This window comes from Solanum pennellii, chromosome 1, assembly GCF_001406875.1.
Source record: "Solanum pennellii chromosome 1, SPENNV200".
Classification (NCBI taxonomy): domain Eukaryota; kingdom Viridiplantae; phylum Streptophyta; class Magnoliopsida; order Solanales; family Solanaceae; genus Solanum; species Solanum pennellii.
The window spans coordinates 95166021-95193578 of record NC_028637.1 but is presented as its reverse complement, the minus strand read 5'-3'; the positions used below and the strand labels follow the sequence as shown (position 1 = coordinate 95193578).

The 27558-nt window shown below is 33.5% G+C and overlaps 3 protein-coding genes and 1 non-coding gene across 4 annotated transcripts; 2 read left to right on the top strand and 2 right to left on the bottom strand.

Annotated features, from left to right (window-relative positions):
* The first annotated feature begins 1914 nt into the window (after positions 1-1914).
* LOC107003251 (methylsterol monooxygenase 1-1-like) lies at positions 1915-4832 on the top strand. The gene is made up of 5 exons (XM_015201556.2): positions 1915-2470; positions 3292-3617; positions 3729-3876; positions 4004-4036; positions 4587-4832. The coding sequence occupies exons 1-5, from the start codon at positions 2141-2143 to the stop codon at positions 4650-4652; spliced, it is 903 nt and encodes a 300-aa protein (XP_015057042.1). The 5' UTR covers positions 1915-2140; the 3' UTR covers positions 4653-4832.
* A 901-nt stretch (positions 4833-5733) lies between these two features.
* Positions 5734-5806, top strand: TRNAK-CUU. The gene has a single exon. It is a non-coding gene; the product is annotated as a tRNA-Lys (tRNA).
* A 322-nt stretch (positions 5807-6128) lies between these two features.
* Positions 6129-15362, bottom strand: LOC107003232 (transducin beta-like protein 2). The gene is made up of 10 exons (XM_015201534.2): positions 15018-15362; positions 13583-13688; positions 13109-13169; positions 12670-12962; positions 10104-10243; positions 8986-9060; positions 8379-8469; positions 8074-8277; positions 7361-7405; positions 6129-6550 (listed from the first exon to the last, which is right to left on the bottom strand). The coding sequence occupies exons 1-10, from the start codon at positions 15240-15242 to the stop codon at positions 6465-6467; spliced, it is 1326 nt and encodes a 441-aa protein (XP_015057020.1). The 5' UTR covers positions 15243-15362; the 3' UTR covers positions 6129-6464.
* A 1475-nt stretch (positions 15363-16837) lies between these two features.
* On the bottom strand, positions 16838-26724 carry LOC107003225 (protein transport Sec1a). The gene is made up of 22 exons (XM_015201522.2): positions 26476-26724; positions 25074-25132; positions 24208-24289; positions 23761-23839; positions 23570-23620; positions 23362-23458; positions 23220-23252; positions 22827-22955; positions 22357-22548; positions 22189-22272; positions 22015-22113; positions 21862-21932; positions 21511-21607; positions 20903-21028; positions 20713-20808; positions 19738-19851; positions 19570-19647; positions 18651-18862; positions 18301-18391; positions 18127-18216; positions 17468-17573; positions 16838-17377 (listed from the first exon to the last, which is right to left on the bottom strand). Exons 1-21 carry the CDS (start codon positions 26546-26548, stop codon positions 17517-17519), a joined length of 2010 nt encoding a protein of 669 aa, XP_015057008.1. The 5' UTR covers positions 26549-26724; the 3' UTR covers positions 16838-17377; positions 17468-17516.
* Positions 26725-27558: the final 834 nt, after the last annotated feature.

The window sequence follows — 27558 nt, the reverse complement described above, 5'->3', positions numbered from 1 at the left end:
TTCACGAGACAGTGCATCCTCCAACTAATAACAAATGATTCTGTCTATCAAACTTAAAAGACATGTAATTAAACAATCCAACATTTTTTAAAAATAAATTCTCTAATGAGATTTAAATTAAAACTTTATAATTTTCAACTCATACATTGATCGATCAAACATTTCATGTGCAAATATCATAATAAGAGATTTTTTAGCATCTTTTATTGTATGGAGAAAATAGAGTTTAATCGCATTCTACCTACCACACATGTTAATAATATAAGATGCATATCAGAAATGAAATGGGAGGAATATAAAAAAACAAGTTTAAAAAATTACTTCTTTCAATTTTAATTTATTTATAATATATAACTTTTCATAATAAGTAAATAGAAGATACTTTAATACATTTAATATATTTCTAATTTGAGATTATAAAAATATATTTTTTTCAAACAAAATCCAATAAATAAATTAAATAGTTGTAAAGAAAAGGCAAAAGACCTATTTAGGCCCTTGAATTTTGCTCACCATTTTTCAGTTTGGCACTCTTTATTTATTTATTATGAGTATTATTATTATTTATTAGTTACGTTTGAATTTTTCTTTAATTATTTCTTACTCTCTTTGCTCCCTTGTCAAATATTAGTAGTAGATCTTTTTATTTCTTCATATTAATAAATTAAATTAAACTAAACCATTTAAACATTCTAAATATATTATTTACTTTTTCTTCGTTCTAATTAAGTGGTGTTTTAATTTGTTTATTTTATTTTTAGCTAAGTCATATTTTAGTGTTTTAAGAAATAATTAATATTATCAAAATTATTATTGTTTATATGATTAAGAAGTACTAATTAGATTTCATTTGATGATAAATAAATTAGTAAAACCACTTTTTATTTATAAGAATAAATTGTTTTTTTAAAAAAAGATTCTTAAATTAAAATATCACTTATTTTAAAACCAGAAAGGAGTATAACTATGTACTTGGTGTATTTATTTTTTCTACTCAAAAGCATGCTACTTCATTTATTACAAATAATAATAATTAGTAGAAGAGGCTATAAGCATGCAGAACTAGTCAAACATTTTTGCTTGTATATCGGGGGTAATTTGGTAATTCCACTATATTATTCTTTAAAATTTTGTTTTTTATCATTTTATATAAACTAAAAAATTATGTAGAAAATATTATACATCTTAATAATTATAGATTATAACATTTTAAAACATATAAAAAGTCTTTGCATTTTCAAAATTTTATATATATCACATAAATTAGAATAAAGGGAGATAAATATTACGTAAAATATGTAAAATACATTGTAAATCATTATACTTAATAACTTAAATATCAAAAACAACTTGGAAAAGAATTGATTGACTTTTGAAATTTAATTTGTATCACATGAATCAATATAAAGAGAGTAATCATGTTACATTCTTTTCTTTTAAGTTTGTTTTTTAAAAAATACATTTTTCCATTTTGATTGATTTTTCAATTTCAACTTTTCACATGATTTAAAACCAGTGACATATGCACATTCATGTTTATGGGTGCTTGAGCTAGCACCCATTACATTTTGGAGCCAACGCTATTATTTATAAAATAAAGTCAATAGTTTGTATGGATACGTAAATTGAGCACCCAATTTTAATACCAGTTTTAAATTAAAAAATAATTGAGCACCAATAACTAACAAATTCTGAATCCATCACTGTTTAAAACTATAAGGTTAAATGACATTTTGATAGATTTTACGGATTTTTAAAATAACAACTTATTTATTTAATTTTTCCACTCGATCCATATCAAATCAGATAGATAAATTAAAACAAAAATAAAATTATTATTCATCTCATAATAATCTCTACCTTAAAATATTTACACTTACACATCTCACATTTTTAGTACACCTAATGATAATCCTTTTAATTCTCCCCACCACTCTCTCCCTATAATTTTAAACAAGTCTAGTTTCCTTTCTCCATTACTACATCTTCTTCTTTGTTTCTTTTCATCTCTTCCCCCTCTCTCTTTTTCTCTCTCTACATACATAGAGAGAGAAAAACAAACCAAAAACATCAACAATAACAAGTATAAGATCCAACATTGTTGAAAAAAAATAATAATCACATTTTCATAAAAAAAAAAATGTTGCCTTTTGAGAGTATTGAAGAGGCTTCTATGTCTCTAGGGAGAAATTTGACATTTGGAGAGACATTATGGTTCAATTACACAGCAAATAAATCAGATTTCTATCTCTATTGCCATAACACAATCTTTTTGATCATTTTCTACACTTTGGTCCCTTTGCCAATGGTTATGATTGAGCTATTAAGGTCCAAAAAGTTTGAAATTTACAAGATTCAACCCAAAACTACATTTACTTTATCTGAAATGATGGAATGTTACAGAAAAGTCATCATCACTTTTGTATTTGCTGTTGGTCCTCTACAACTTTTTTCTTATCCCATCATTGAGGTATGTGTTTTAATTTTTTTTTCTTCATATTTTACAACCGAAAAAAAAAGTGTCAATATTTCAAATTATGTAATAATTAAAATTATCATTAAACTATTCGAAATAAGTCGTGTCACTTTGAATGGTTCAAAAATGCCATCATTTTTAAGTCAAAATAAATACACAACATCATGTGTTTCTAGGGTGGGGCTAGCTAGAAACATTTGAGGACGTAAATGAAAGGTGTAATAAACACACAAAAGAAAAATATAGATCTGTAAGGCGTATATCCTAAAATTTAGCTCTAACTTGAAGTGTACAACCTGGACATTAATTTTTTTATATTTTTTTTATTATTGGTGTAATGATACGAAGGCCAATGATTATTATCATTTTTTTTATTACAGAACTAGTAAAAAAAATATTACCTTTACTTATTTCATAGTGATATAATAATAATAATAAAAAATACAGGAGAAATACATCTTGTAAATTTATAGAAATTACATCCCATGTTTTAAGGATTATGTCTCATTCCGCGATCCATAAAAATCTGGCCCCCCATCTTTTAAAACACTGAATACTACTTTATTTTTATTATGTTTTTGAACATAAAGGACACCAAAGGTATCCTATGCATGTCTTAAATTAAAGTAGAATCTATTTCACTGAAGTCTATAAAATATGATAATAAATAATTCAATAAACCTTAAACACACAACTCAATATTTTATATTATTTTCTGTTTGACACCATGCAAAAAAATGAAAATAAATAGATAGTGGAGTAGTAATATATATATTTTTTGTTTGTGAGTTATTAAATTTTTGTACTCTGTGCAGTGGGTTGGAATAAGGACAAGTTTACCCCTGCCATCAGCTTCAGAAGTATTTTGGCAATTACTTGTGTATTTTTTAGTTGAAGATTATGCAAATTATTGGCTTCACAGAATGCTCCATCACTACAAATGGGGTTATGACAAAATCCACAGAGTTCATCATGAATATGTGGCCCCAATTAGTTTTGCAGCACCTTATGCCCACTGGGCTGAGATTATTATATTGGGCTTAGCTTCTTTTCTTGGCCCACTTTTGGTTCCTTGTCACATGTTTACATTTTTGCTTTGGTTTGTCTTGAGACAAATTGAAGCAATTGAGACTCACAGCGGGTGCGTTATATACTATAACGTTACACACAATAATTTTATTTTTTTTTTATTATATCATACTATAGTCGCATCGCGATTCATTTTTTATTTTATTTTTTTAAAATCATGCAGGTATGAATTTCCATGGAGCCCATCAAAGTATATACCATTTTATGGTGGAGCTATATACCATGATTATCATCACTTTGTTGGGGAAAGTTGTCACAGTAACTTTGCTTCAGTTTTCACTTACTGTGATTACATCTATGGAACTGACAAGGTCAGTTCGACGTTACGTATAAATATTTAATCGTGAACACGAAAAATTACGAGTCCAGAGTGACAAGTTTATAACTCATAAACTTTAATTTTCTATAGGAGTAATATTTTTTGTTTTTTCGATGCAGGGATATCGATACCAGAAGGAAGTCTTCGAAAAGGTATTAACATAAACATTTTATTTACATAATACGACCAAATTGAAGAAAAAGAAAAAAGAAAACCTTAATATAATTAATAAAACATTCTTTTTTACAAGAAAGACGTGAATTACATGGGATTTTTCTGGAGATTAAAATAAGTTTCCTAACAGATTTTTATACTAATTTCTAGGAAAATTCCCATGTAATTCACAGTTTTCCGGTTGTGTTTTTTTCCTGAAACAAAAAAGAATTAGTGAAATGTAATTATCTAATCAATAGTTCATTGGCTTTTGAGTTAATTTCTAAAATGGTTATTATCTCATTAAATCATTAAAATCAAGAAGAAAAGTGACTTTCTGAAATAATAATTATTAGTTGAGCAATCATATAGGAAATCAACCTTTTCCCGCCCTAGGATAGAAAGAAATACAGTAAAATCTCTTTATAACAAACAATGTTATTTGTTTAGATATTTTTTGGTTGGTATAACGTAATGTTATTATAAAGAATGACTTGTTATAGACGAATTCGTCTAATTATGTAACTTGTGTGTTATGAATAATGACAGAGAAGAGAGAAATTGAAAATGGAGGAGAAGGTTAATGGATCAGCACCTCTTTTCAAATCTGAATAAAATGCAATAACTTTTATTGAAACCTTTTTGTTGTTCTTCTATTAAAAATCATGTAATCCTGTTCTCTTTGTATTTCGAGACAAGTTGATTTAGTAAAACGTTGGATTAATTAAAGTAATGTGAATGTACGTGTTGTGTTGCTCTATCAAGCACTGTATATATATATGGAGTGCTTGCATAGTTTGTGTCCTTTTTTTTTTCTTAGTTAATGTAAACTTTAAATTGTAACGCTTTGTAGTTCTATAATAATCATCTATATTTTCTTAAATGTGTTTATCAAAACAAAGTGTATTTAACATTGCACCAATTGTTAACAAAATAATTAAATTTTGAAACATTCCTACATAGAATTGGAAGGATAAAGGAGGATTATAGCATAGAGAAGTGGTCCAAAGCTCTTTCAAAAAATATAAAATAAATTAGCAAAAGCATTGCAAAGTACTTTGTTATTCATTTTAAGGAGAGAAAAGTATTGAAAACACTTCTAAACTTGACACAAACTATTGGTTTTATCCTTAAACTATCGATAGCCTTAAAAATTACCATTTTACTGGATTAACTTGACCTAAATACACCTCCTATTTTGTAAGATGAGTGAAATATACCTCTAAATTCTCGTCAAAGGGTGTTTTTAACACGTTTCTTGGCTTTTTATTAAGAAGAGTTACATGCTCCTACAAGAGTTTGAGACCACTTGTTATGTCATATTGCATATCCGGAGTGTATCTAAGTTTAGTTAGTCAAATAGAAAGGTGTTTTTAAGACTGTCAATAGTTTTGAGACGAAACTAACTCCAACTTCAGGAGTGTTTTCAATATTTCTCTTTTATAAAATAAAGTTGAAAATTGAGACTAATAAACCATTCTTGATTTTTTTTTTTCTGAAAAAAAGAAAAAACTCTCTTAAAGGTTGAAAATTGAGGATCTGGCTTGAAGATCATATTTAATTTTAGCTTCCAATTAGTTTAATTATACATGATTAACAAAAAAAAAAAAACTACAAAAATAGCCCACTTAATTAACCTGTAATAACTTGACTGAAAAATGGATTATTTATTGTAACTATAATTATTCATCAACAAGCCCGTCTAGCTCAGTTGGTAGAGCGCAAGGCTCTTAACCTTGTGGTCGTGGGTTCGAGCCCCACGGTGGGCGTTTTTTTTAAAAATTTTCTAACTTTCTTTTTCATGCTTTTTAATTTCCAACTTTCTTTACTCTCCAATGTCAAATGCAATTCAAAAATAATTTAATACTCCATTGAATTTCTTATTAGATTAGTCGCACAAAGCTTCATAACTTAACTTTTTAGAACACGAGTACTAAATTTTTTTTTTATTGTGTTAAAGCAAGGAAGAGTAGGGATCTTGAAGGCGAAAGGTTTTTATAATCCCCTACCTTATCCCCATTTTTGTTTTGGTAAAAAAAAGAACAGAAAAGAGACTCCTTTTTTCTCACAAGTAGAAGGGAACTTGCAAAATATATAATTTTCTTTTAAATTGAAACAGAAAAAAGTAGCCATTTCCAGTTTTAAGCTCTAAAATAGACTAGTAACACCTGACCATCCCTCGGGACTTGGCAGAGAACACTACCTACCACCCATGTATATAACATCAAATTAAACATCAAAATTTTTCTCTAGCTTCACCACATTCTGGTTAAGTCTCTCTTTAAATAACAAAGCCCTTAAAAGATGTAAGCACTCAATCCTCTAACTTCGGCTGTATTCTCCTCTTCTGATCGTCAGTCCCCCTATGATCTATTAGTTCAAAAAACTAGGCGAGACATCAAATACTTGTCATTCATGGGGAAACATTCATGATGCATTCAGGGATGGAGCTGCCCACAACTTCACTTTCTTATCGACACTCGCTGTGGCCAACACCAGAACTTTCTTGTCACCTGATACAATGAAAAGAAAACAAAGCTTAATAATGTTAAGACCGTTTCCAGAAATCAAAATTTGTTGAAACTTTTTAGACAAAATAAACACTAATAGTTTTCTGCTGCCATTGGAAATCTTTGCTAAACACATTCTAGGAACTTAAAAGCCTGATTGGTTATTAAGCTACTACTCATTCCCCTTCAATTTGTTGGTCTTAATTTTCTTTTTAGCCTGTTTAAAAAAGGAGCTCCTCTTTCCTAATTTGACAACTCTTTAGCCCCACATGTTTAAGACACCAAAAAATTATAAGACTACACGATTAAAGGACATTTTGATGTATACTACATATCTTTAGTTTAAGACCACAAGATTCTCAAGTCTTCTTTACTTCTTAAACTCAGTGGGCAGTCAAATTAAGACAACATATTGAACCAGGGGGAGTACAATTTTTTCAACACCAGGAAGAAGTGTAAATTGATAGCTTCCTCCTAAACCACAAGGATTTGCTCCTACTATTAATTTTTTCCTTTTCGCTCCGATTTTTTAAACTTCTCCATCATAGCTTTTATGATAGAAAGCGAGTCTCATCTCCATACTTGAAAAAAATGGAAGATTTCAGAAAAGACATTAAAACTAAGAGGAATACACATTGAAAGCAAGATGCCAGCCAAAAGAGACAAACTGTTGTTTGACTTGGTGACAAAAGACTTTGAAAAAAAAAAGAGGAAAAAAAGCTTATCCTCTTAATGACCTAATGTAGACAGTAAAATAAAATAAAGTACAATCACAAATAAAAAAGAACATCACTTGGGATGGGAGAGACTTACCCATTGGAATTGGAGAAGGCGACCATGCCATGTCCGTGATATCACCTGTAAAAAAGTGGAAGAAAATAAATTTTCAAATCAACACAAGTTGATAGCATGACTGGTATGGCTGGACTACCGGCCACAGTGGCAGAGCCACGTTGAACACTCTGGTTCACAGGAACCCTTGCTACTTCCCCATATTTTGTTTTCTTGTAAATCAGACTCATTCCATCGTTGTTCACCCACCCAGTAGACAAAAAGCACTGTGGTGCACAAGTTCATGAACAAGTTACTTGCACCTTTGTCAAAGACCTTCTTTTATCTTTTTCTAATACGTTTCTTATTTTTGTAGTATTTTGTGTTTAGACATACAATAAATGTTGTAAAGCACAGGTTAAGTAATGAATTGTGATACTTGGGGCCCAGGCTTCAATTCCTTTGTGGTATTTCTATTAGAATGATCATTTTTTATAGTTTTCATATTCTGCTATTTGTTTCAGTTTATTTTCCTACCCAAGGATGTGCTAATGTATTCTGTTCAGGTTCTTGTTGTCTTATCTATTAGGGAAGGAACAAAAATTTGAGAACTGTTGCCAAGAAGCACCCAGTCATAGGCTCATAGCTGCTTCATATACAGAAGAACTTCTACAGACTGGTTCTGCACATACAAAAAGGATGAAAATGGTTGAACATTTTTTTGATAAAGTCATGAAGTTATTTGAGAAGAATACCATCATGTGCTTTTTCAGCTGTTTCCAGAACCTTCCCAGTCTCCATACATAGCCATTGCATCATCGAACCATGAGTAGTGGCCAATATCTTTCCATCAGGTGATACACATAAACGATCATAGTGTAAAGTTGTGCCACTTGCATCCATAAGGGGAATAGGGAACACCTTTAATGTCTTAGGGTCCTCAGAAAGGTGATACCGTACTGGACAAGAATGTTGCATGCAAGAGCCAAAGGAAAATTAATTAGACGAGGTAATAATGGTAAATTAGTAACAAAATAAAGCTATGGAGGGGAAGATATACCATTAATATTCCACACTCTGATGGTACCATCCTTCGATGCAGTGATTATTTGTTCAGAATTCGGGCTAAAGCATAGCCACGTCACTGCACTCTGTATAGCATCCACATAAAATTTAGACATATACAGAAATGATTAAAAAAAGCAACAAATTAGCAGCAAATACAAAAAAAAGGTCAATTGCAAAAGTTCATTGAAACTAAATGACACTGTCAATTGTGGAGAGAGCATTGTACACCTATAATAAAATCAAGATTGCATTCATCAGCTGAATCATGAACACAAATTGAAAGAGATGCTCCCAATCTACAATCAACCACAAAGTATTTGAATCTTCGGAGGTCTTTGCTGAAACAGCATACTTCAAATTGATACTCCCATAATAATTTTCTAAAATTTCTCCTTTCCCTAAAATATTAACATAAAGCTAAAAAATTTCACTCAAGTACAAATTAGGACAATAATAAGCCTGTTCCCATCTTGTTCACCCTAGAAATATCATCGGAAACACCTGAACTCAGATAATATTGATCTAGAACCCTAGAGAAGGATACAAAAAGAGAAGATGAAAATACACTTTCTTAGTGCAAGAACGTGATATCATTTAACCTTGTGCCCCTTGAGCTCCATAATCCTTGAAACCTCCTTTACAGCACCATCCTTCGAGTACACAATCTCCCAAACCTGTTAAAAATACAGAATTTGTTCAAGAACTCTACTTTGATGACATCCAACAACCGAGTCAGAAATATATGAAAAAATCCTTCCCAAGTTGACAAAGGAGTGTGATGTAAATTGCATAAAACATAAAAGGACCCAAACCACACCATAAGATATGAAAGCTTTACCAGAGTATTGAATCCCCACCACAAATTTATATAACCTACTTTTCCTTCATAACTTATCCCAGTTTAGTTGACTCTTTTGGAAAAATGACAAATACAATCTCCTAGAGTAAATGTAATACTTAAAATAAACTTAGACGATGCAATCTCCACCTTTCTTAGGAAGGATTGGAAAGTGTTAGCTATTCACACAGAAAACATAAGGAAAAATATTGTGTAGATCCACCATCTAGCTCTCTCTCTCTCTTCAGATTACATAGGAGAAACCTTTGGATCTCCCTTTATGGACGGGTGGTGGGTGTACATGGTTCTAAAAGATGTTCTTGAGTGAATCAATGGCAAACACCATTTGACCATCTGTGTCCAAACTTTCACCCAGCTGCATATGAGATGACTTGAACCAGGTGATAACCATAGGTTCTATTTACTTGACCAGCTCCACCACAAGATACTTGTTCTAAATGCCCTTCAAACCACCAGATTGAAAAGACTGTACATAACAGTCCTACTAACATGCCAGACTTTCTGATACTTGACAATAAACAACAAGATGCAATTGAAAAGAATGTAGCTGACGCTGCAGAAACATTTTTAATGTCTCAGGAAACTACTGATGCAAAAGTTTAGTATAACCATTAGCTTCCGCTCTCTTTGTTTCTCCTATCTAACCACACTGGCCACACCCCCAAAAAAGCTGAACAGGAAAAAAGACACCCGCATTTCCCTTTTCTTCTATCTTCCAATATCTCTTATTACACTAGTTTCCCTACTATATTAACATTGAAATTTAAAAAAATGTAGCACATCACTTGTTGAGACTCTTTATAAAAGCTTAAAGAAATTCAGTCTGACAAAATGATAAGGTCGCAACATCTATTTCACCTTGACATCAGCAGTAAAAGCTGCGGCAGCTATAAAACGTCCATTGGGAGATATAGTAGCCATGTTATTTTTGAGCTGATTAGTATCGACATTTCCAACAATCTTTCCACTTTTTCCATGAAAAAGCACAATATCAGTACCTGAAACACCAAAAAATACAGATGTAGATTATTACATTTGTCATTTTGCTCTATGGGAAAAAGGGTTCTTCCACACAAAAAAGAAAGGAAAAGAAGAATCTGGTTGCAGAGATGTTTGTGGATATGAGATCACAGAAACAATATTGGCAAGCAGAAAAGAAGAACTACGACACAAAGAGGTACTGGAATTCAGGCATTACAAAATAGCTAGTCACCACGTCTATGATCATATCATTAACTTTCATCAATAAACAAAATTCAAAATGACATATTCATTTCTTAAAGCGATAACATTTTAAAAAGATTTTGCATCATACGATCTTTATCTTATTCTGGCAGTTAAAGACATGTACAGCAGAACTTTCTGCAAACAAATCATTGAGTTGCTGTGATGGTTCGTTCTGCAAATACAGCAACAAACAGCAGAAGTGTTTGATCCCAGAGAGCATAGAGAACCCGAGAAAAAAACATGACCAAACATCCAAGCTAAGGTAGTGTCATCAAACTTTATAATTTGGACTAAGTGAAACAACTTCAACCCAGTTCTACAATCCCCATTTGATCTTAAGACCCAGTCGAAGTTTTGACTGATAAATTGAAACTTGATTTGATGCTTTCATTTCCATATTCATTTTGTCGTATAATAATTTCAAATGTAATATATCAAATCACTTCTGACTATTAAATGGTTTAAAGTTGAAGAAACTTAAGCACTTGGAATGAATTGTGTGTGACTTTTCATTGCCATCTGAATTTTGCTTCTGAAACTCTAATAAGGCTACAGATTCTCAACTTTATGGTAGAATGTGATTCATCATCTTTTATTCAAAAAAAAAAAAAAACTACCAAGTTGTGGCATGGCAAAGCCTTTTGGTGCAGGACTGAAAAGTGATTTTGGTATTGTAACATTTTCAATCATGATACTGTAGTTAAGGAAAATATGTTAGGGAAGTAGGTAACTAACAGCTCCAGTAATTAGTGACTTTGTCTATCTACCAACACGCTCAATTACGAGATAGTTGATGTATTGATATACACAAACTTTTAAGATATTAGATATGATGTCCACAAACTTTCATCCAATCTCAGACCAAATAATCTCCTACAAAGCCAAAAAGCATTCAAAATTAAGCATGACGGCTATAAGAAAATAAACGGAATGTGGGGTTTGGAAGGAATTGTTTCAAGTGGTAAGTTGAAAGCATGGCCCAAAGGTCCAACTTCTTTTGGAGTTGGGGAAGTCAACACATCTCAATGGTAATCCTGTCAGGCTCAGATGGACTGCAAATAACAACGGAAAATTCACTGTGAATCATGTTATAAGTTACTCAATAAGGATGTCTCTTTTTCTGCTAGAAAATCAAGAACCTTGATTTGGAAGTATATGGCCCAAGTAAAGTAGCTTCTTCAGCTGGGTTTTGTCACATGATGCCTATATAAAACAGCGAGATCTTGCACCCAAGGGTGTGTGACCTAGTGGTTAATGAAGTGGTTGAGAATCCTGAGGTCCCAGTTCAAAACTCAGCGAAGACAAAAACACTAGGTGATTCTTCTCATCTGTCCTACCCTTGGTGCATAGAGCCTGGTACCTGTTGTTGGTGGGAGGTGGCAGGTATCCCGTGGAATTAGTCGAGGTACGCGAAAGCTGGCCCGGACACCACGATCATTAAAAAAAAAAGCAAGATCTTCAGAGAGAAAGGGGGATTTCACATTTGCAGCAAGTAACATTTGTGTGGTTTGATAATAAAGATACTGACCACTTATTTTTGCATTGTATAGTTACTAGGCAGAATGTTTTTGCAGATATTTGGCTTGAGGAGGGTCATGCCAATTGCCAAGAACCCTAAAAGAATTGTATTGCTTCTGGGAAGGATGGAAAATTACAAGGGAGCTAAAGAAAATCTGTACGACAGTTCCAGCATGTATAGTTTGGGCAGTTTAAGCTGAAAGAAATTGTAGATACTTCTAAGGAAAGACTACATGAACCAGTATTAGAAGCTCACATGCCTTAGCTAATTTGGACATTAGTGTAAATCGCTTGCTGTAAACAGTGAGACATCCAGATAGAATTAACTTAAATATTCAAAAACATAGTACTATAAAGGATGGAATCTTTGTTAATCCAGGACAAACTTTGTGTTGGTCTTTTGCTACCTCAATAAAACTTTACGTACTGATAAAAGCTACGCATGGTAGTTGTTAGGCCAATCAGCACTGGCTACAGTATGAAATTGAATAAACTTAAAAATCCATTATAGAATTAAAAAATCAATACGATACGTGATAGCTTCCCCATAACCATGCATTCTCCAGCTACAAATATGAGCCAATCAATCTTTTTCTAGAATCAGGATATCCATTGAGCTTTAACTCAAAAATTCTCTGGGTAAGTTGAAAAGAAGTTCATTAGAATTATCCAACCTTACCTTCAGAACATGAAACAATGATAGTACTCCCATCAGCACTACCATAAGTTGCCTTGGTACCAACTAGAGTTAGGATTGCTCTTTTGTCGTGAACTTTATGCTGTTCCCATTTGATTTGTGGAAGAGGAAGCTTGGCCTGTTTGGAATCAGCATCTGCTTTAGGTTTCTCTTCACCATACATGTACAGGGAAGAACCAAAAAGAGCATGGCACGCCACTGCAACCGAGGAAGTTTCATCAGCAACTGCAACTGCAATTGGATGACCCCCAGCAGGCAAATTAATTCTCAGAAACCTGAATAAGATACACCATGGATTAGAGTTAGAAATTTGCAATAAATTCACCTAACAATAATTATAATAGTAACAATAAAAATTTGCTCGAAGCTTAATAAAAATTAGATTACTGTCTTAATAATAATAAAACAGTAAGAGTCATACTTAAAGCTTTTGCTCAAAGCATCATCCAACTTGAAGATCCTAACAACACCGTCAGCACAAGCTGCAAGAGAAAAACATTAGTATGGAAAATTGACATCTATCTCCCCCATCCTCCTACCAAAATATGTAAGTGGAATGTAAACAACTATCGCTAGAACCATAGATCCTTTGAAGTGATAGAAGATGTGCACAATGTAACTATGACTACAATTTAAAGCATGTTCTCTTTAATTATAAGTTTAAGGATAACATATATATTTTGTTTAAGTAAAAAACTGGCCACCAAAGTATGTAATGTGAATGAGTGGCTCAGCCAAGTCATATCTTTAAGTTACCTAGTTATCTATACATACAGGTATTTTCTCTTACAGACCAAAAATATAAGTGAGACAATGTTCGTAAAGGTTCTTGCATCCCCTCACTGTTTCAGAATGATTTGAGCTCAAACAATACAAATGCATAAACCAAAATTACCAGTTGCCAAAGACTGTGCATTGGGTAAGAAGCAAACTCCTGTGACAATATCCCCATGACCCTTTAGAGTATTCAAGTCCAGTGGGTGATGCCTTTTGTTTGCATCCTGCAGAAATAGGCAAATAGCCAGTACCAAAAGTCACTTTTCAGTTGCCTGGTCATTGAATACACACCTCAAGGTTATATTTGCAATGAAATCCAGAAAAACCTTAACTGATGAAAGCAACTTGGCTAGTCTGTTGAAACATTATTGGGGATGAGAAATGAGGGAGAGTTATTTATAGTAGTGTTGAAAAAAAGTGAGCTCACAGCAAAGTGAAGTTTTTGAAGGAAGAAACAGGATGTAGCAAATTGAAGCTATTAAAGGAAACTATAGAAATTGCCAATACACCGATTGAGGTCTCCATTTCTACTGATTCTACCCTATATAAGGTGCAATGGTTCCTTTGCAAGAAGGTGAAACATATCCAAGAAGAGAATTCCAAGACAACTTTGACTTTTTGGTTTAACACATCACATCAAGCTTCCTACTGTAGCAAATTTAGACCTCCGCGACAGCATATTATCATCTTTACCCCCTTTTTAACAATATATAGCTACGGGATTGGTCCTGTTCTGTTCAGCCTATTTTGGGCTTCTGACATATTTAGGCATCTACTTTTTTCCCTTTTTGAACTTCAAGGTACTTTTTTGTTCTTTCTCTTCAATTTTCTTCCATCTTTTGCCTTTATATTGCCTTAAGAGATGCGAAATCTTTGTAACTTTTTGACTGATGTACAAGTCCAGCCATCTTAGTGCTAAGGGAGTAATTTGACTATAAGTTTGTCACCTTGTCAGAAAGAAAGAGAAGAAAAAAAGCATAACTACTTGGAAGAAGTTTGATAAGTTTCACATTAGTCATAATATTACACTTCATGGGTTGTATCATTTTACCGAAATATATGATAAAAAGGAAGAAAAGAAAAAGAGCAGCTAGAGCAAACTTCTACCCATTCACAACTTGCAATTTCTGAAAACCAGAAATATTAGTAAAAATATATTTTTCAGTTTACACATTCCATCTCTGCTTGCCTAGGACATATCCTGTCCTAAAACTGGAAAAAAAATGTGTTGCAGCAGGATGATTGCTTAAAAATAGTCTAATTATGATAAAAATGCTAAATAAAGTGCGCCTTAGAGCTAAACTGATACAGATATGTCTATAAAGAAGCCAACTCCACTAATTTGAGATTGAAGCGTCCTTAATTGATTGAATACCTAAAGAATCTCAAAGCTGCACAACAGAGTTGCTCATTTCCAACGCAAAATTAAGAGATTCAAATAATTCAGTAGCCAAAACATGAACAAACCCTAGAGCCAGGGGAAAAAAGAGAGAAATTTCAAAATAAAAAAGAAAAGAAAAATAGTAGTCGTAAATGTAAGCGGTCAATTTTACCTTATGATCGGCGGTGTGAGAATGTGATTTAGGTTGCGATTTCTTCGAAGTATTTTTGTGAGATTGCTGAGGCTTTGAAGTCTTCTGATTGGTTTGAATTGTCTCCGGCTTGGCTACAGATTCAACTTCCGCTTTCCTCTTTTGGAAATAATTCCCGAAAACTAGAAAAGCAATCACAATTCCGATGATCGCCGACAGAATCGCAATCGGAAGCATCGAATCCATTGTTGAATGCTGTAAATCTCGAAAATGGATTTCTGAATCGAAATTTTCAACTAGTAGCCCAAGTGTTATCAATTCAAGCACGAAGCTGCGGCTAAATGCACGTTGAGTGTGTACATTTCTCTAGAGGAATTAAAAAACTATAAACTATAAACACTGTGAACAGTAAAAACAAATTTAATAATAAATTTACTATTGTACTTACATAGTATAATTTTACTATCCAGGGTTAGAAAAAAAAACATATGTCGCTCACGTTAGTAGGCTTGAGGATGGGTAGAGATATGCCTAAGAAATATTGAGGATAAATTGATTATTTAAATATAATATGAGTCCTGATAGAAGGGTAATGAGAATCGAGATAGAAGATTAATTAGTACATAAATTGAAATGTCTACAAATAAAAGATGGTTAAAACCCCCTTTTAGAAGATTAGTTAAGCACATAAAAGATGTATCGTATCGTTATCGTATTGTGTATAATGAATGTAATGTTTAGATAGATTGTATTGCTCTTCGTTGTTACATAATTGGGGAAAAAGAGAAATATAACTCAGAACTATCATAAATGGTATTCAGCCATCCCACTTTAGGGACATTGATGCCGCTGTCGCCCGAAAACTAAGGCATATACCTTTTATACTAACTGATATATACGTGTCATAATCTTATAAATCGACCCGACATCGGATCGATAGATAAGATTGTGTCACATGTCCCTATTTAGTCTTACGTTAGAGTAAAGGTCATATACGCTCTAGTTTTTAGACGCTAGGGACACAAATGTCCCAATAGTATAACAAAGATATCTACATATCATTTATGATAGTTCAAAGGTATATTTTTTCTTTTCCACTACATAATACCACACATTCATAATTTGAATGATAAAACTATAAAAAAAGAAGAAGTAGGGTATTACAGGGTCGAGCTAGAATGAAAAGGTAGGATAAAAGACGAAATATGATTATTAAATACAAAAATAAAGATAAAATGAGAAGAAAATGTTAAGGTAATGACACCATCACATCAAATCGGTCATTTTATAAATTGAGTCTTTGTTGTAACCTAATGATAAATTTAAACAATAGGATGCAATAAAATTTAAGTAACAACTATAACAAACATTGTATTTGAACTAACAACACAATGGGTAATTACAACCATCCAAATAAGGTGTAAAACATGTAATTACAACCATCCAAATAAGGTGTAAAACATCAAGAGTTACACCTTGATTCTCTGATTTTCTAACTAGAAAAATGGAAAACAAATTGTTCCTTCAAGAGCTTGATGAACTAACTTGCTATCTGTTTCAATCACCATAACCACTCTTCAACAAACAGAGTTTCCAGAACATCCATAATCTCTGTAAATAACTGCTAGGTATTTTATTTAAGTATCTTGCTTGCTTATTGATAATCTCCTCTTGCAGTCGGACTGTTATGAATATTTAAGCTAGTATTTATTTTACATTTCATTTCATTCTCATTTGATTTCTGTTAACTTGATTTACATATCCTCTAATAATAACTCCTTTGCCATATAAAATTCTTTATAAAAATTTTGTGCCTTGAAAAGAATTACATACAGCACTAGTAAGTGTAATGTTACAGCAATTATATTTAACTAGAAATTTTAGTAGCAAGCAAATGATATATAAGTTTGATCACCTGAGAAGGTACCAACTGACTCCAGTTTTGGACCAAATTAAAGGCATTGAAGATGGTATATGAAAACAGAAAATTTCCTTTTACAGATACAAACAATCTTTCTTCTTTTAATACATGCCTTTTAAGACAAACTTGGCCAACTACATTTAATACAATTACAAAAATTCAAGAGTGTAATCATGCTTAGTGTTTAAAGTTTAAAACAAAAAGCAAACTTGTACTTAAACTCCTTCACAGCCTCATGAATGTTGGAAGGAAGTTTCTATAATATCTTCTTTTATAGATAGGTTTCTACCTAAGCTGCAGATTAGTATTAAAGCAGTCAACCAACTGCCATGTGTAAATCCAGACTCCAGTAGCATTAAGCCTTCTTTAAAATTGATATATATACCTTTGCAGTGAATCAAATTCTTCTCGTGAAAACAATAAAAGAAGCACCAGAAACTAAGCAACTGCCATGCGCATCCTGAACTTTTAAAATTTAAGAAAGTTGGTTTTAGGAAGCAAAAGGAGAGGAAAAACATAAAGCGATAATCGGTTTAGCTTTCTCACTGACCTTCTGGGTGTCAATGAAAAAAGGTACTCTATAAATCCCAAATACTACATTAAATTCCGAGGCCAGGATCTACTGCAATCTCTTTCTCGGATAGCAGTTTCAGTTTCTGTGGAACAAGATGAGATGAGTTCAGATTGAGTATATATGTCACTTGACTATTAGGGTTACGAAAGTGATGCAATAATTCCTTTTTCTGATTTCAGCCATCACCACAGTTTCTAACTTTGACAAGTTTTATAACACTATCATAGCCTGAACTGCTTCTCCAGTAAGATTACACTTCAAACAATTTGGATGTTGAAATGATGAGAAGGCCTATCAGAGATTAATAGGTAACTTTGCTTGCATGCCTTCACAAAAGACCCTTTTAAAAGATCCAATATTCTCATACAACCAAAATTGAAGTGGTTAATCGGACATGGATTAATCAACTCATCTATGCAAAACTAAAAGTTTAACTCATGAATAATTAAATTATATCTAGAGAAGTCTCCGAGTGATTGATACCAAGATTGATCATTTTAAGATGAATGTTTTGCAAGCATGTAAAGAATTATTCACACAATTTAATTTAATTTTAAGAGAGGAAGATTGTCTGAATTCTAGAAAATCAAAGTCAAAGACACCTCACCAAAAACTCCTGGATGAAGTATTATTACCGTGATGTATTGAGGTGGATCATCTAGACTAGTTGTGCCAAGGACCACTTCCCTCCTTAGCTTTGCTGTAAGCTTATGACAAACCCTAAGCTGCGTAGAAGAAAATCAACAATATACCATTTCAGATGCCTAAGTGGAAAGACAGCGGATGGAACTTAAAAGTTACGGAATTACCTCAGATCGAGTTGCACCACCGATAATGAAAACAAAAATCCGTTGTCCCATGTTCTTAAAATCAGTTGAAAAGTTTCTGAGATTAGAGTCACTAGAGAAAATTCCAACAAAGACACAAGACAAGATGAGGAATGTTAAATACAATTTTTCGAACATATATAAAATTAGATGCTGCATGCTATGCAAATCCTACTCCATGGAAAATAGTAATGAAAAATTAAATGAATAAACATGGTACTCTTTTAACTAAAAAGTGAAAGTTTCTTCATATGGGAGTCCTGGAGGCCTGGATCTTCTAGGTTAAAAAGAAAAAAACAACTCTAATAAAGACGATTTTTTCACAGGAGAACCTTGAATATCCATCATCAGAAGTACGAGAACGTGCCCAATTCGGAGTCCTCCTTGATCTCACTGAACGTGGATTAGTAGATTCAGTAGTGGCCTTTGGTGGGACATTCCTTGCAGAAGATCCATTAAACTCACGAGGAGCAGTTTGAGAACTGTTCATGCACTGATAATCATCTTTTGACAAGTCACCTTTACACATTTTGTCAATCAACTCCTGAAAGAAGCAGGATTGGTTATATCATTCAGAAAGCATGATGTATGAGCTAAGCATTCAAAGAGCTATTGATTAAACATGAAACATTTGAGAAGCAGACAATGTAATCAAAGCTGAATGTATTCTGCTTTCACACAATGGCAATTTAAAGAAGCATCTCTCATAAAAGCATTATTTCTTTTTTTGTGAGCATGGTAGTCCCCAAATTCAAAAATAGAGTTCTAGAAAGAGAGGCAATGGCAATTGACCCGCTTCCAAGTATGGTAGTTTTCTGGAATATAATTCAGAACCCTTCAATGGTAAGCAGGTGAATTGGTCCTTGAGCAATTTCCATTTCAAAAAAGTACTGGGAAGGTATCCTCTACGTGGAGCATGCAATAAGAACTTCCAGTCATATGATCTTCTAGATATTCTCATTGCTAGGTCATTTAGTGGATTCAGTCAGTCAATTAGGACCTAAATCCTACAGTTCATGTAGAAATTTGAAGTTAATCTCTATCTGGTCGTAAAGTTGGCAGTTAATTTGCTATTCCATACTAAAAGGCAACCTAATCTAAACAATGAAGAAGATATAATAATATGGCTGGTAACAAAAACTGCAACCCTCTTATACTACCAATCTTATAAGCACTAAACAAAGATGAAATATCTTGCGAGTTCAATTCTGAAAAATTATATACAAAGGAGGATTGAAAAGTATAGCAAACCTCTATCACGGGATAAAACCGGAATAGCTGCCATGTTTCTTCCTCTCCAGTTCGATCCTTTCTAGCTGCATTCCCTTTCTAATATGCAAACAACAAAATCTAGCAACTGTCAGGTCTCATTTCAGTCGTTATGAGAGCTGAAGACTCCAGGAAAGTTTAAATGTTTACCTTTTGCGAATCAAACTTCAGGGAGAAGCTTCCACTTGGCTTCCGTTTTTCTGAACCCTCTAGCATTCTCATATTTTTCACAGCCTTCATATCCTCAGGTGACAATTTTGCTAACTAGGGGGAAAAAGAATCTATATTAAAATTTTCAAACTTCCCTTAGATTCAAGTAGCAGTACAAATGAGCCAATACAAAACATAGCCATGCATTTAAGACAAAAAATAACAACTCCACAAGTTGATTCTAGGACATTGAATATGGATAAACTAGGGATGGCCATATTTTTCTTATAGCATAAAAACATTTGGTTGAGAACTATTTTCTCCAAAACTGGTTCATTCTATAAATAGTAACCAAGGTGGCCAAGGAATCCTGAGAGCATTGATGTACAGGAGATAGCTTTTGTTGGTCCACATGGTGAAATTGTTACAGAAATTAGAACTTCTCCTCTTGATCTATTGTTCTCGCTCCATAATTTTCTTCTCATATGTCACATTTTCTAAACTACATCCAGTGACACATTATAATTGTACTTGGTAAAATAAATGCTCGAAAAATCACAACAGAAAACTGCCTCAATTAAGCCAACTGCATTGTTGTTCATAAAACCATCTTTTTCTTTTACTTTTTTTATTGTTCTTGACTTATTTGGAAGAATGCATAGAAACCCCAACATTTGAACTTGGAAAATTATATTGTTTGCAACATCCTATTCATACTCTTCTGATACTAAGCATTCTATGGATTCTTCAGTGATTTTCGGGCATCATTTTTCTTGATGCATCACGAAATCATTCCAGTTGCTCTTCAGAAGATTCATTCTTCCCCTTAAATCAACAGACAAAACTACTACGCTCCAGTTATTATATTATGTGTCCACATACTTATACCAATCTACCATGAGATTGTTCACAAAACAACAATGATATGCTAGATGGAATTCGGACTGTTTCAAGAATTTAGCATGTAGTAAATACCTGCATCAGTTTCGCTGCTTTGTCGCCCTCAAATTTTTCTGGATACACAGATGCATAAATCATCATCAGGCGCAACTTATTTTCACCTGAAGTATCCTGCATGCAGAAAAGTTGTTACTTAGACCATGCCTTGTAGTGGAAATTACAATGAGTTTGAATATTTCTTCTGAGTCAGCACAAAAATTTCCACCTGCTTCGACCTAAGATAATGGATAACTTCTTTTGTTCCTGCATCGCCAAAGACAAGATCCTGTTCTAGCTGTCCAAGTTCCCGAAGACCCGTGTCTCGGATAATTTTATTAAGCTCTCCAGCAATCTGATCAATCAAGTAATGAAATAAACTTCAGCATTTTATTGCATGCTAGGTTCATCACATTGTCAAATTCAATTGTTCCTAAATAACCAAAGAATAACTGTATGGATATTAACATAGGTAAGACCAACGACAGGGAAGATGCTATGACTTTTAAATACTTGCAGCAGGTTTTGTGTTCGAATAAGATATGACCATCCCCATGAGCTCTACCACAGAAGGGATCAGTAAGAAGCTGGCTGTTATTAGGGATTATACAAATTTAGAATACAAACCTAAACCAATGAAACTAGCTCCTAAGAATCGTATATCCAGAAGTACCTCAAAGTCTAATTTCTTATAGTCAACCTCTATTCAAGAACAATTTAATTGTTGAAGTACTACTCCATAAGAACTTTTAAATGTGAAGGGCTAAAGCTTTAAGTTTGCTTTTTTGAAATAAACGAAGAAGTCCACGCATGGGTCCAGTTGACCAAGGAACAAACCTCGACATGGGTAGATAGTCTTTCCTTTTGTTCATTATACTGTGGCAATGCTTGAACCATCTTCTGCAAGTCTCGTGTAGATAATTCACTTCCATCTCTGAGTAAAAATAAATTTGAATTGAGGAATCATCAGAAGGAAGTTTCATGAATAAAATTCTGCAAATCTACTCATCTGTAGTTAACAAATCACATCTATAATCAATTGGTAACAACTAAAACAATTAACAAGTGACTGGATGCTGCATCATCCACAGACATGGAGCAGAGTTCATGCTGTACTCATAAAGATGCAGGTTTCCACACAGTTTTCAAAGGAGTAAAATTATATTTCACAGCTTTAGACACACCAACCTCTGCTCCATTTGTGCTGCCTTGTTCTTAGAAACAAAGTTTGTAAACCTATCGTGGAGTCGTTCACTAGCCTGATAAAGTCTTCAAGTTAGGAGTTGAAGTACATATGACATGCACAAGCATCAAAGGAATAAGGTGATTCACAAAACATACATCAGCTATATGAGTATGCCGTAGCTCCAACCAGACAGGATCCTGATCTTCCAAAAGAACTTCCTTCTTCTCAGGTGAACCACCTGTTTTGCCAGGAACCTGATGTGAATACATTTCGGTCAAACTTCAGGAGAATATTGATATAAGAGATCCAGAAAATGAAGCAATGCGTACCTCATGTACATATTTATTTCCATCCATATCAAGCAGGTCATGGCACATGGCATCATATGTCCATTCATGAATCACAGGAGCAATCTAAACGAGAAAATTTATCATTTCATCAAGTTAAAAACGAAACGAGTGCTGATTATTATTTTATCAACAAAATCAATTACAAACCTGGTCAACAGATCTGTCCAGAATCAATAATTCACATGTCTCCTTCTGTGGATAGTTAGGAATACTAGACTTATACGTAGTGATATTGTTCCATATGGCTGCAGCAAGCTTTCCAGCAACTAATTCACGGAAATTTGTTGCTGTTGATCCATCTTGTCCCTTGGAAGCTCTATAACGCACAAAAGGAAATTCCTGGATGTAAAGACAGTTTTAGCAAAACTAAGTTGGTCACAGGGAACAGTAACTGGAAGAGACCCAAATAAAAATCAAAGACATTCGTGAAAATGCAATGTCTTTTACACCACCAAAATACTTTACTCACCTAAAGAGAATCACAATTGCACCAACCTTTTCAACATTTGTTTTTTGATAGAATAATTGCAACATAAACTAATACAAGGCTTGTACCAGTAGTCTTTTGGTTTGTTTATAAAATTCAGATGAAAGAGCATTGGTGAAGTTCAAATTACCTTCAGTGAAGCAAAGACAGTGGAAATTCTTGAGGCCATTACATTCAAGGACGCTTCAGCACGCCGGGAACTTTGAGCACTTTCACCAAACAACTCTCCAAGTGCTCTTTCATGGTCAGTGACAAATCCCTGTGATAAAAGCTGACAGATTAAAAAAGTCGCTATCGGCATAATTCTTCAATTAATCAACAGATGAATACTCAATTAGTTGAGATACGCTATGTGAGTCTTCTACATCTATTCCATTAAATTCAGGTCCATTTCATGTCTTCATAATATTTCTTAGTCAAAATTGTAAAAAAAAAATTAGTATAATTCCCAGTTTATGAACAGATATTGAACTAAATGTTCCAAGTAAATAAAAAAGGTGTTCATAGAGATTTGCCAAATTACCTGGCTGTCTATTGGAAAGTACTCAAAATTCATCTGCATTGTGCCAAAAAAAAAAAAAGGAAAAAGAAGATTCAGTCAAACTTGTGAAGAGATCATTTTCATGATGCATGCAGTACTGTAGACAGAGACATGTGATCATTACCTCTCCTAGTGCACCTATACGGGGTATGACACTTGTGTCATTCTTGATGCGCGAAACCAGGTCCTTAGGTATTGGGTGACTGAAGTATACATATGCTCTGAAAAGATAGGTAAATAATAGAAGTAAGATAACAAGAACCAGAGGATTCAATTAAATTGATCAACCTACGGTACACTAAATTTTATGGAGAATGAGATCCTGTCCATACTTTCTGTATAAAGGTTCTCTTCCTGACATATCGGACAAGAACATAACAACACTGCAAACTCAAATTTTAACTGTTAGTTCGAATAGGACATTCAAGATCATGTATAAAGTCAATACAAGTTCTCGTGCTTTGTTACAAAATCAAACACATGATGATTATGTAGATAATGCATTTTGAGAAAAAGATCATACTTCTCCTTTGACGGTTGGATGTAGTATATAGCATCCATTGTTGGCAAAGGTTGTCTTCTTCTGAAAAGGTCTTCCACCACTGTCACAATAAATACAAATAATCATTAAGACATGCTAGAACTAACAACCATTTAAAATACTCTACATGGGACTTTGTGACTCATTCCACCAGGTTTGGTGACGAAGTCAATAAACCTTATATTTCTGACTGAGTAGAACTAGATACCACAGAGTAACTTTTGTGGTGCCTTTAAACGTTTATTTTTCTCTATACAAATAGGAGTATACACATAACCTAATGAAACTAGTCATCTCTCACTTCTCATTGAAAAACGCTCTTTGTTCTTGGTTTACTGAAGGGGTTTGATAATTGTGTGAGGTTAGATTGTCAACTAGTTCAACAATGACACAGACAAACTTAAAGAGTTCATTGCATGCGGAGCTCACATGAAACTCCTTGATCAGTGATATCAGCCATTTTGCATGTGGAAGACATCACTTTTACCGTTACTTTATCCATGATAAGAACCTGCAAAGAAGTAGTTAAGCAGCATAATTTCAAAAATTGCAAGTCTCCCATGCTGTCAAGACATAAAGGCATCACATAACTGAAATGAAAAATAGAGACCGAAGCCAATAACAACAATGACTCTTAAATTCTTATGCATGTGCATTTCTTCTCTCATAACACTACCTTTTGAGGTTATTAGACAATCTCACCGTGGGCTGGCATTTACTCGCAAACCAGTACCAAGCAATGTCATTCATGAACACAGCTACAACATATTGATGCTGACACATGATCAATCATTGTAATGACACAGATAACAAGTTAGACTATTCATGTTAAATTTAATTAACTCATATTGGGAAGATATTTTACTACAAACCATGTATGTCAAAACTTGATGAGATGGGTAAACAATAGACATTCTAGAAATTTTGGCATTGACAGGACAGAGAACTAGTCTTCACACAATGATAAAATTGCTCCCCCTGATTCAAAGTTCAAGGAGTGGTAACAGCCTCTTTGCAGAAATGGAAGGAGAAGGCTGTGTACTGTATACACCACTCTCCCCCTAACCCCTACTAGTTAGGAAGCACTTTGTGCACGAGGTAAGACATTTGGAAGCTAGAGGAAAAAACATCATAACAAAACACTAGCTTTCCCCAAACATCTGGATGAGAGTCGTTCTTTAAGAGATAAGATTTTTTAAAAAAGTATTTAAAGCTATGAAATATAATTGTTTCAAGGACAAAAGACAAAATTTAACAAACTGATTTCGTGTAATAAATTCCTCCTGTTAACATACCTTCCATGAAGATCTTGAATCTCCTGAATCTGAAGTTCGAAGCATTTCATGTAATAGTCCTAGAACAAAAATACATCAAGATAGACAGCACATTAGTCGAAATTCATCTTTAATGCAGTGTGAAATGCCATAGACACCCACAGAGATCAAAGGACAAGTTCAATGCATCAGGAACAGTAATCTTGTGGTAATACCATAATTCAATGCCGCAATAGAAATAAAATATTTGATGCATCAAGTAGAAACAATAATCTGGGGAAACATACTTCTTGTTGCTAGATTGAAAAGATGCTAACAAAAGGTTTGATGATTTTTCTGGTTAATAAAGTCTCCTATTTTGCATCTCTGTTCTTCCATTTTTCAGTAGTTCAACTGCTAGGTGAATCCACACTGCAATTACTAAAAGAGGTGTACTCCGCATGGGTAAAAAGGCTTTTATTATATGACCTTAGTCACCTTACTCATTTCCTGAAGTGTTGTATCGCTTGAGATCATTTCTCCATCAGCTACTCATTGTTGTGCATCAACTTAACAATTCATCTCGATACACAAAAAATTAGGAAGGCACCAATCACTTATTACAGAATGAGATGTTTCAAAGTGTAAATATATGACGTTTGAGTCTAACTCAACCCCAAAATCTAGCTCATGAGTGGAGTATTGCCAAGTCAATAGAAGCAAACCACCAATTCATTCCCCCAACCTATGTGGGACTGTAACCCCCCCTCCACGTTCAAGCCTGATTGGAACATGCACCGGGAAACGGGAAAGGACCTAGCTCTAATACCATGTAACGATATGGCACCTGAGCCTAACTCAACCCAAAAAAATAAAGGGAATCAAGTTGTGTAAGCCTCCACATGTAAGCAACAAATTCAACTCTCCCCATATCACTCCAATCCTCCTTTTGGATGCTCTAAATTTCGAACCCCGTCAACTCCTACTTGAAATCCAAGAAAGTTTTAGTCAAATCAAAACAGGAAGCATGTGCACTAACCTACCGCTATTCAGAAGGTCTGAAGAATGGCCGAACCATCTATTCTACTCAACCTCACACTACATTTCTATAAGAGGTTGTTTTCACAGCTTGAACCCGTGACCTCCTGATCACGTGACAATAACTTTACTAGTTACATCAAGGCTCCCTTCAATTAGTTTTGATCAAATTATTTTTCTAAAATACAAATTATAATGTCTGGATTCATGATTCAGAAAGCACTGTTCACATTAAGCAACAAGAATAGCTAGCAACCAGAACGCATCGCATCCTCATACACATCAATCACGAACTAGTTGGAATTAATGCTACGATCGCCACATTCTAAAAATTGGATATTATTACAGTAGAAATGTCAAGTGATAAATTTGAAATAAATGCAATATGTGTGAAGTAATGGCTTACGATCACGGCTGATTTGCTTGAAATTCTTATACTCTCCTCCATGAGAGGACGTTTCTGAATCTGAAAAAGACATTGTCGTTGGAAATTCTGTTCAGTGAATTTTTGAAATGAAGAAAATTGAATTGAAATTTAGTGAGAGAGAGAGTGGAGGGAGAAAATAGTGGGAAGGCGTTTTTGAAGGGGAGAATCGAGAGAGTCTGAAAAGGTCGTTAAAACTTCGTGGGGACGCACAAAGAGCTCTAACCGTGCCTTTCTTTTCTTTTTCTTTTTTTATTACGTATTCTATTTGTGGAATTATATTAAGCATGTCACTATTTTTCGTTTTTATACTGCTCATTTTTTAAGGAATAATTGTATATAATAGTAAACTAATAATTTAAATAAATAAAGTAGCTAGGATTTGATTTAATTATGCTCCATAGCAAACGTTTGCCAAAATTTGTCAGTCGCCCCTCTCTCAAAAATCTCGCTCGCCACTCTCCCATTCTCGTTTCAATCTCTCGCTTGCTTCCTCACTTTTTAAACAAACACAAGTATATAAAAACTATTTTTATTTGTATAAAGCAGAGAAAATTATATAAATACATATATTTTTGTTCCTCTTTCAGATCTCGCTCGCAACCCTTGCCTTTCTCACTTATACAAACAGAAGCGAAATATATAAATTGCGTTTCTGTTTGTATAAAGCGTGAGAAAATTGTATATGCACATGCAAGTACATATATTTTCGTCATATACACTTATAATTATACAATAAAAATACTCTCCTGCCCAGTTTCTTTTGTCTTTCTCTCTTTCTCGTTTTATGCAAATTCAAATTGTATTTAATTTCTCTCTTTCTCGTTTTATACAATTCGATTCAATTGTATATTCCATGTCCAAGTCTCTTTTATCTTTCTCTTTCTCATTTTATACAAATTCAAATTGTATATAATCGGTCTATATACTTATAATCATACAATTCGTTTTATACACTTCGCTTATACAATTTTCTGCCCAAATATCTTTCTCTTTCTCGTTTATACACTCGTTTTATACAATTCGCTTCAACTGTATATGTATAGTTATACATTTTCTATGTTT

Excerpts from the sequence above, each read along its gene's own strand:
- LOC107003225 (XM_015201522.2), bottom strand. The coding sequence starts at position 26,548 with ATGTCTTTTTCAGATTCAGAAACGTCCTCTCATGGAGGAGAGTATAAG. Across the intron at positions 23,459-23,569 it reads AGAGAACCTTTATACAGAAA|AGCATATGTATACTTCAGTC; the intron begins GTATGGACAGGA and ends CTATCTTTTCAG. Across the intron at positions 21,933-22,014 it reads GGCATACTCATATAGCTGAT|GCTAGTGAACGACTCCACGA; the intron begins GTATGTTTTGTG and ends AGACTTTATCAG.
- LOC107003251 (XM_015201556.2), top strand. The coding sequence starts at position 2,141 with ATGTTGCCTTTTGAGAGTATTGAAGAGGCTTCTATGTCTCTAGGGAGA. Across the intron at positions 3,877-4,003 it reads ACATCTATGGAACTGACAAG|GGATATCGATACCAGAAGGA; the intron begins GTCAGTTCGACG and ends TTTTCGATGCAG. Across the intron at positions 4,037-4,586 it reads AGAAGGAAGTCTTCGAAAAG|AGAAGAGAGAAATTGAAAAT; the intron begins GTATTAACATAA and ends GAATAATGACAG.
- LOC107003232 (XM_015201534.2), bottom strand. The coding sequence starts at position 15,242 with ATGGATTCGATGCTTCCGATTGCGATTCTGTCGGCGATCATCGGAATT. Across the intron at positions 12,963-13,108 it reads GCTTTGAGCAAAAGCTTTAA|GTTTCTGAGAATTAATTTGC; the intron begins GTATGACTCTTA and ends TATCTTATTCAG. Across the intron at positions 6,551-7,360 it reads GCCTTCTCCAATTCCAATGG|GTGACAAGAAAGTTCTGGTG; the intron begins GTAAGTCTCTCC and ends TCATTGTATCAG.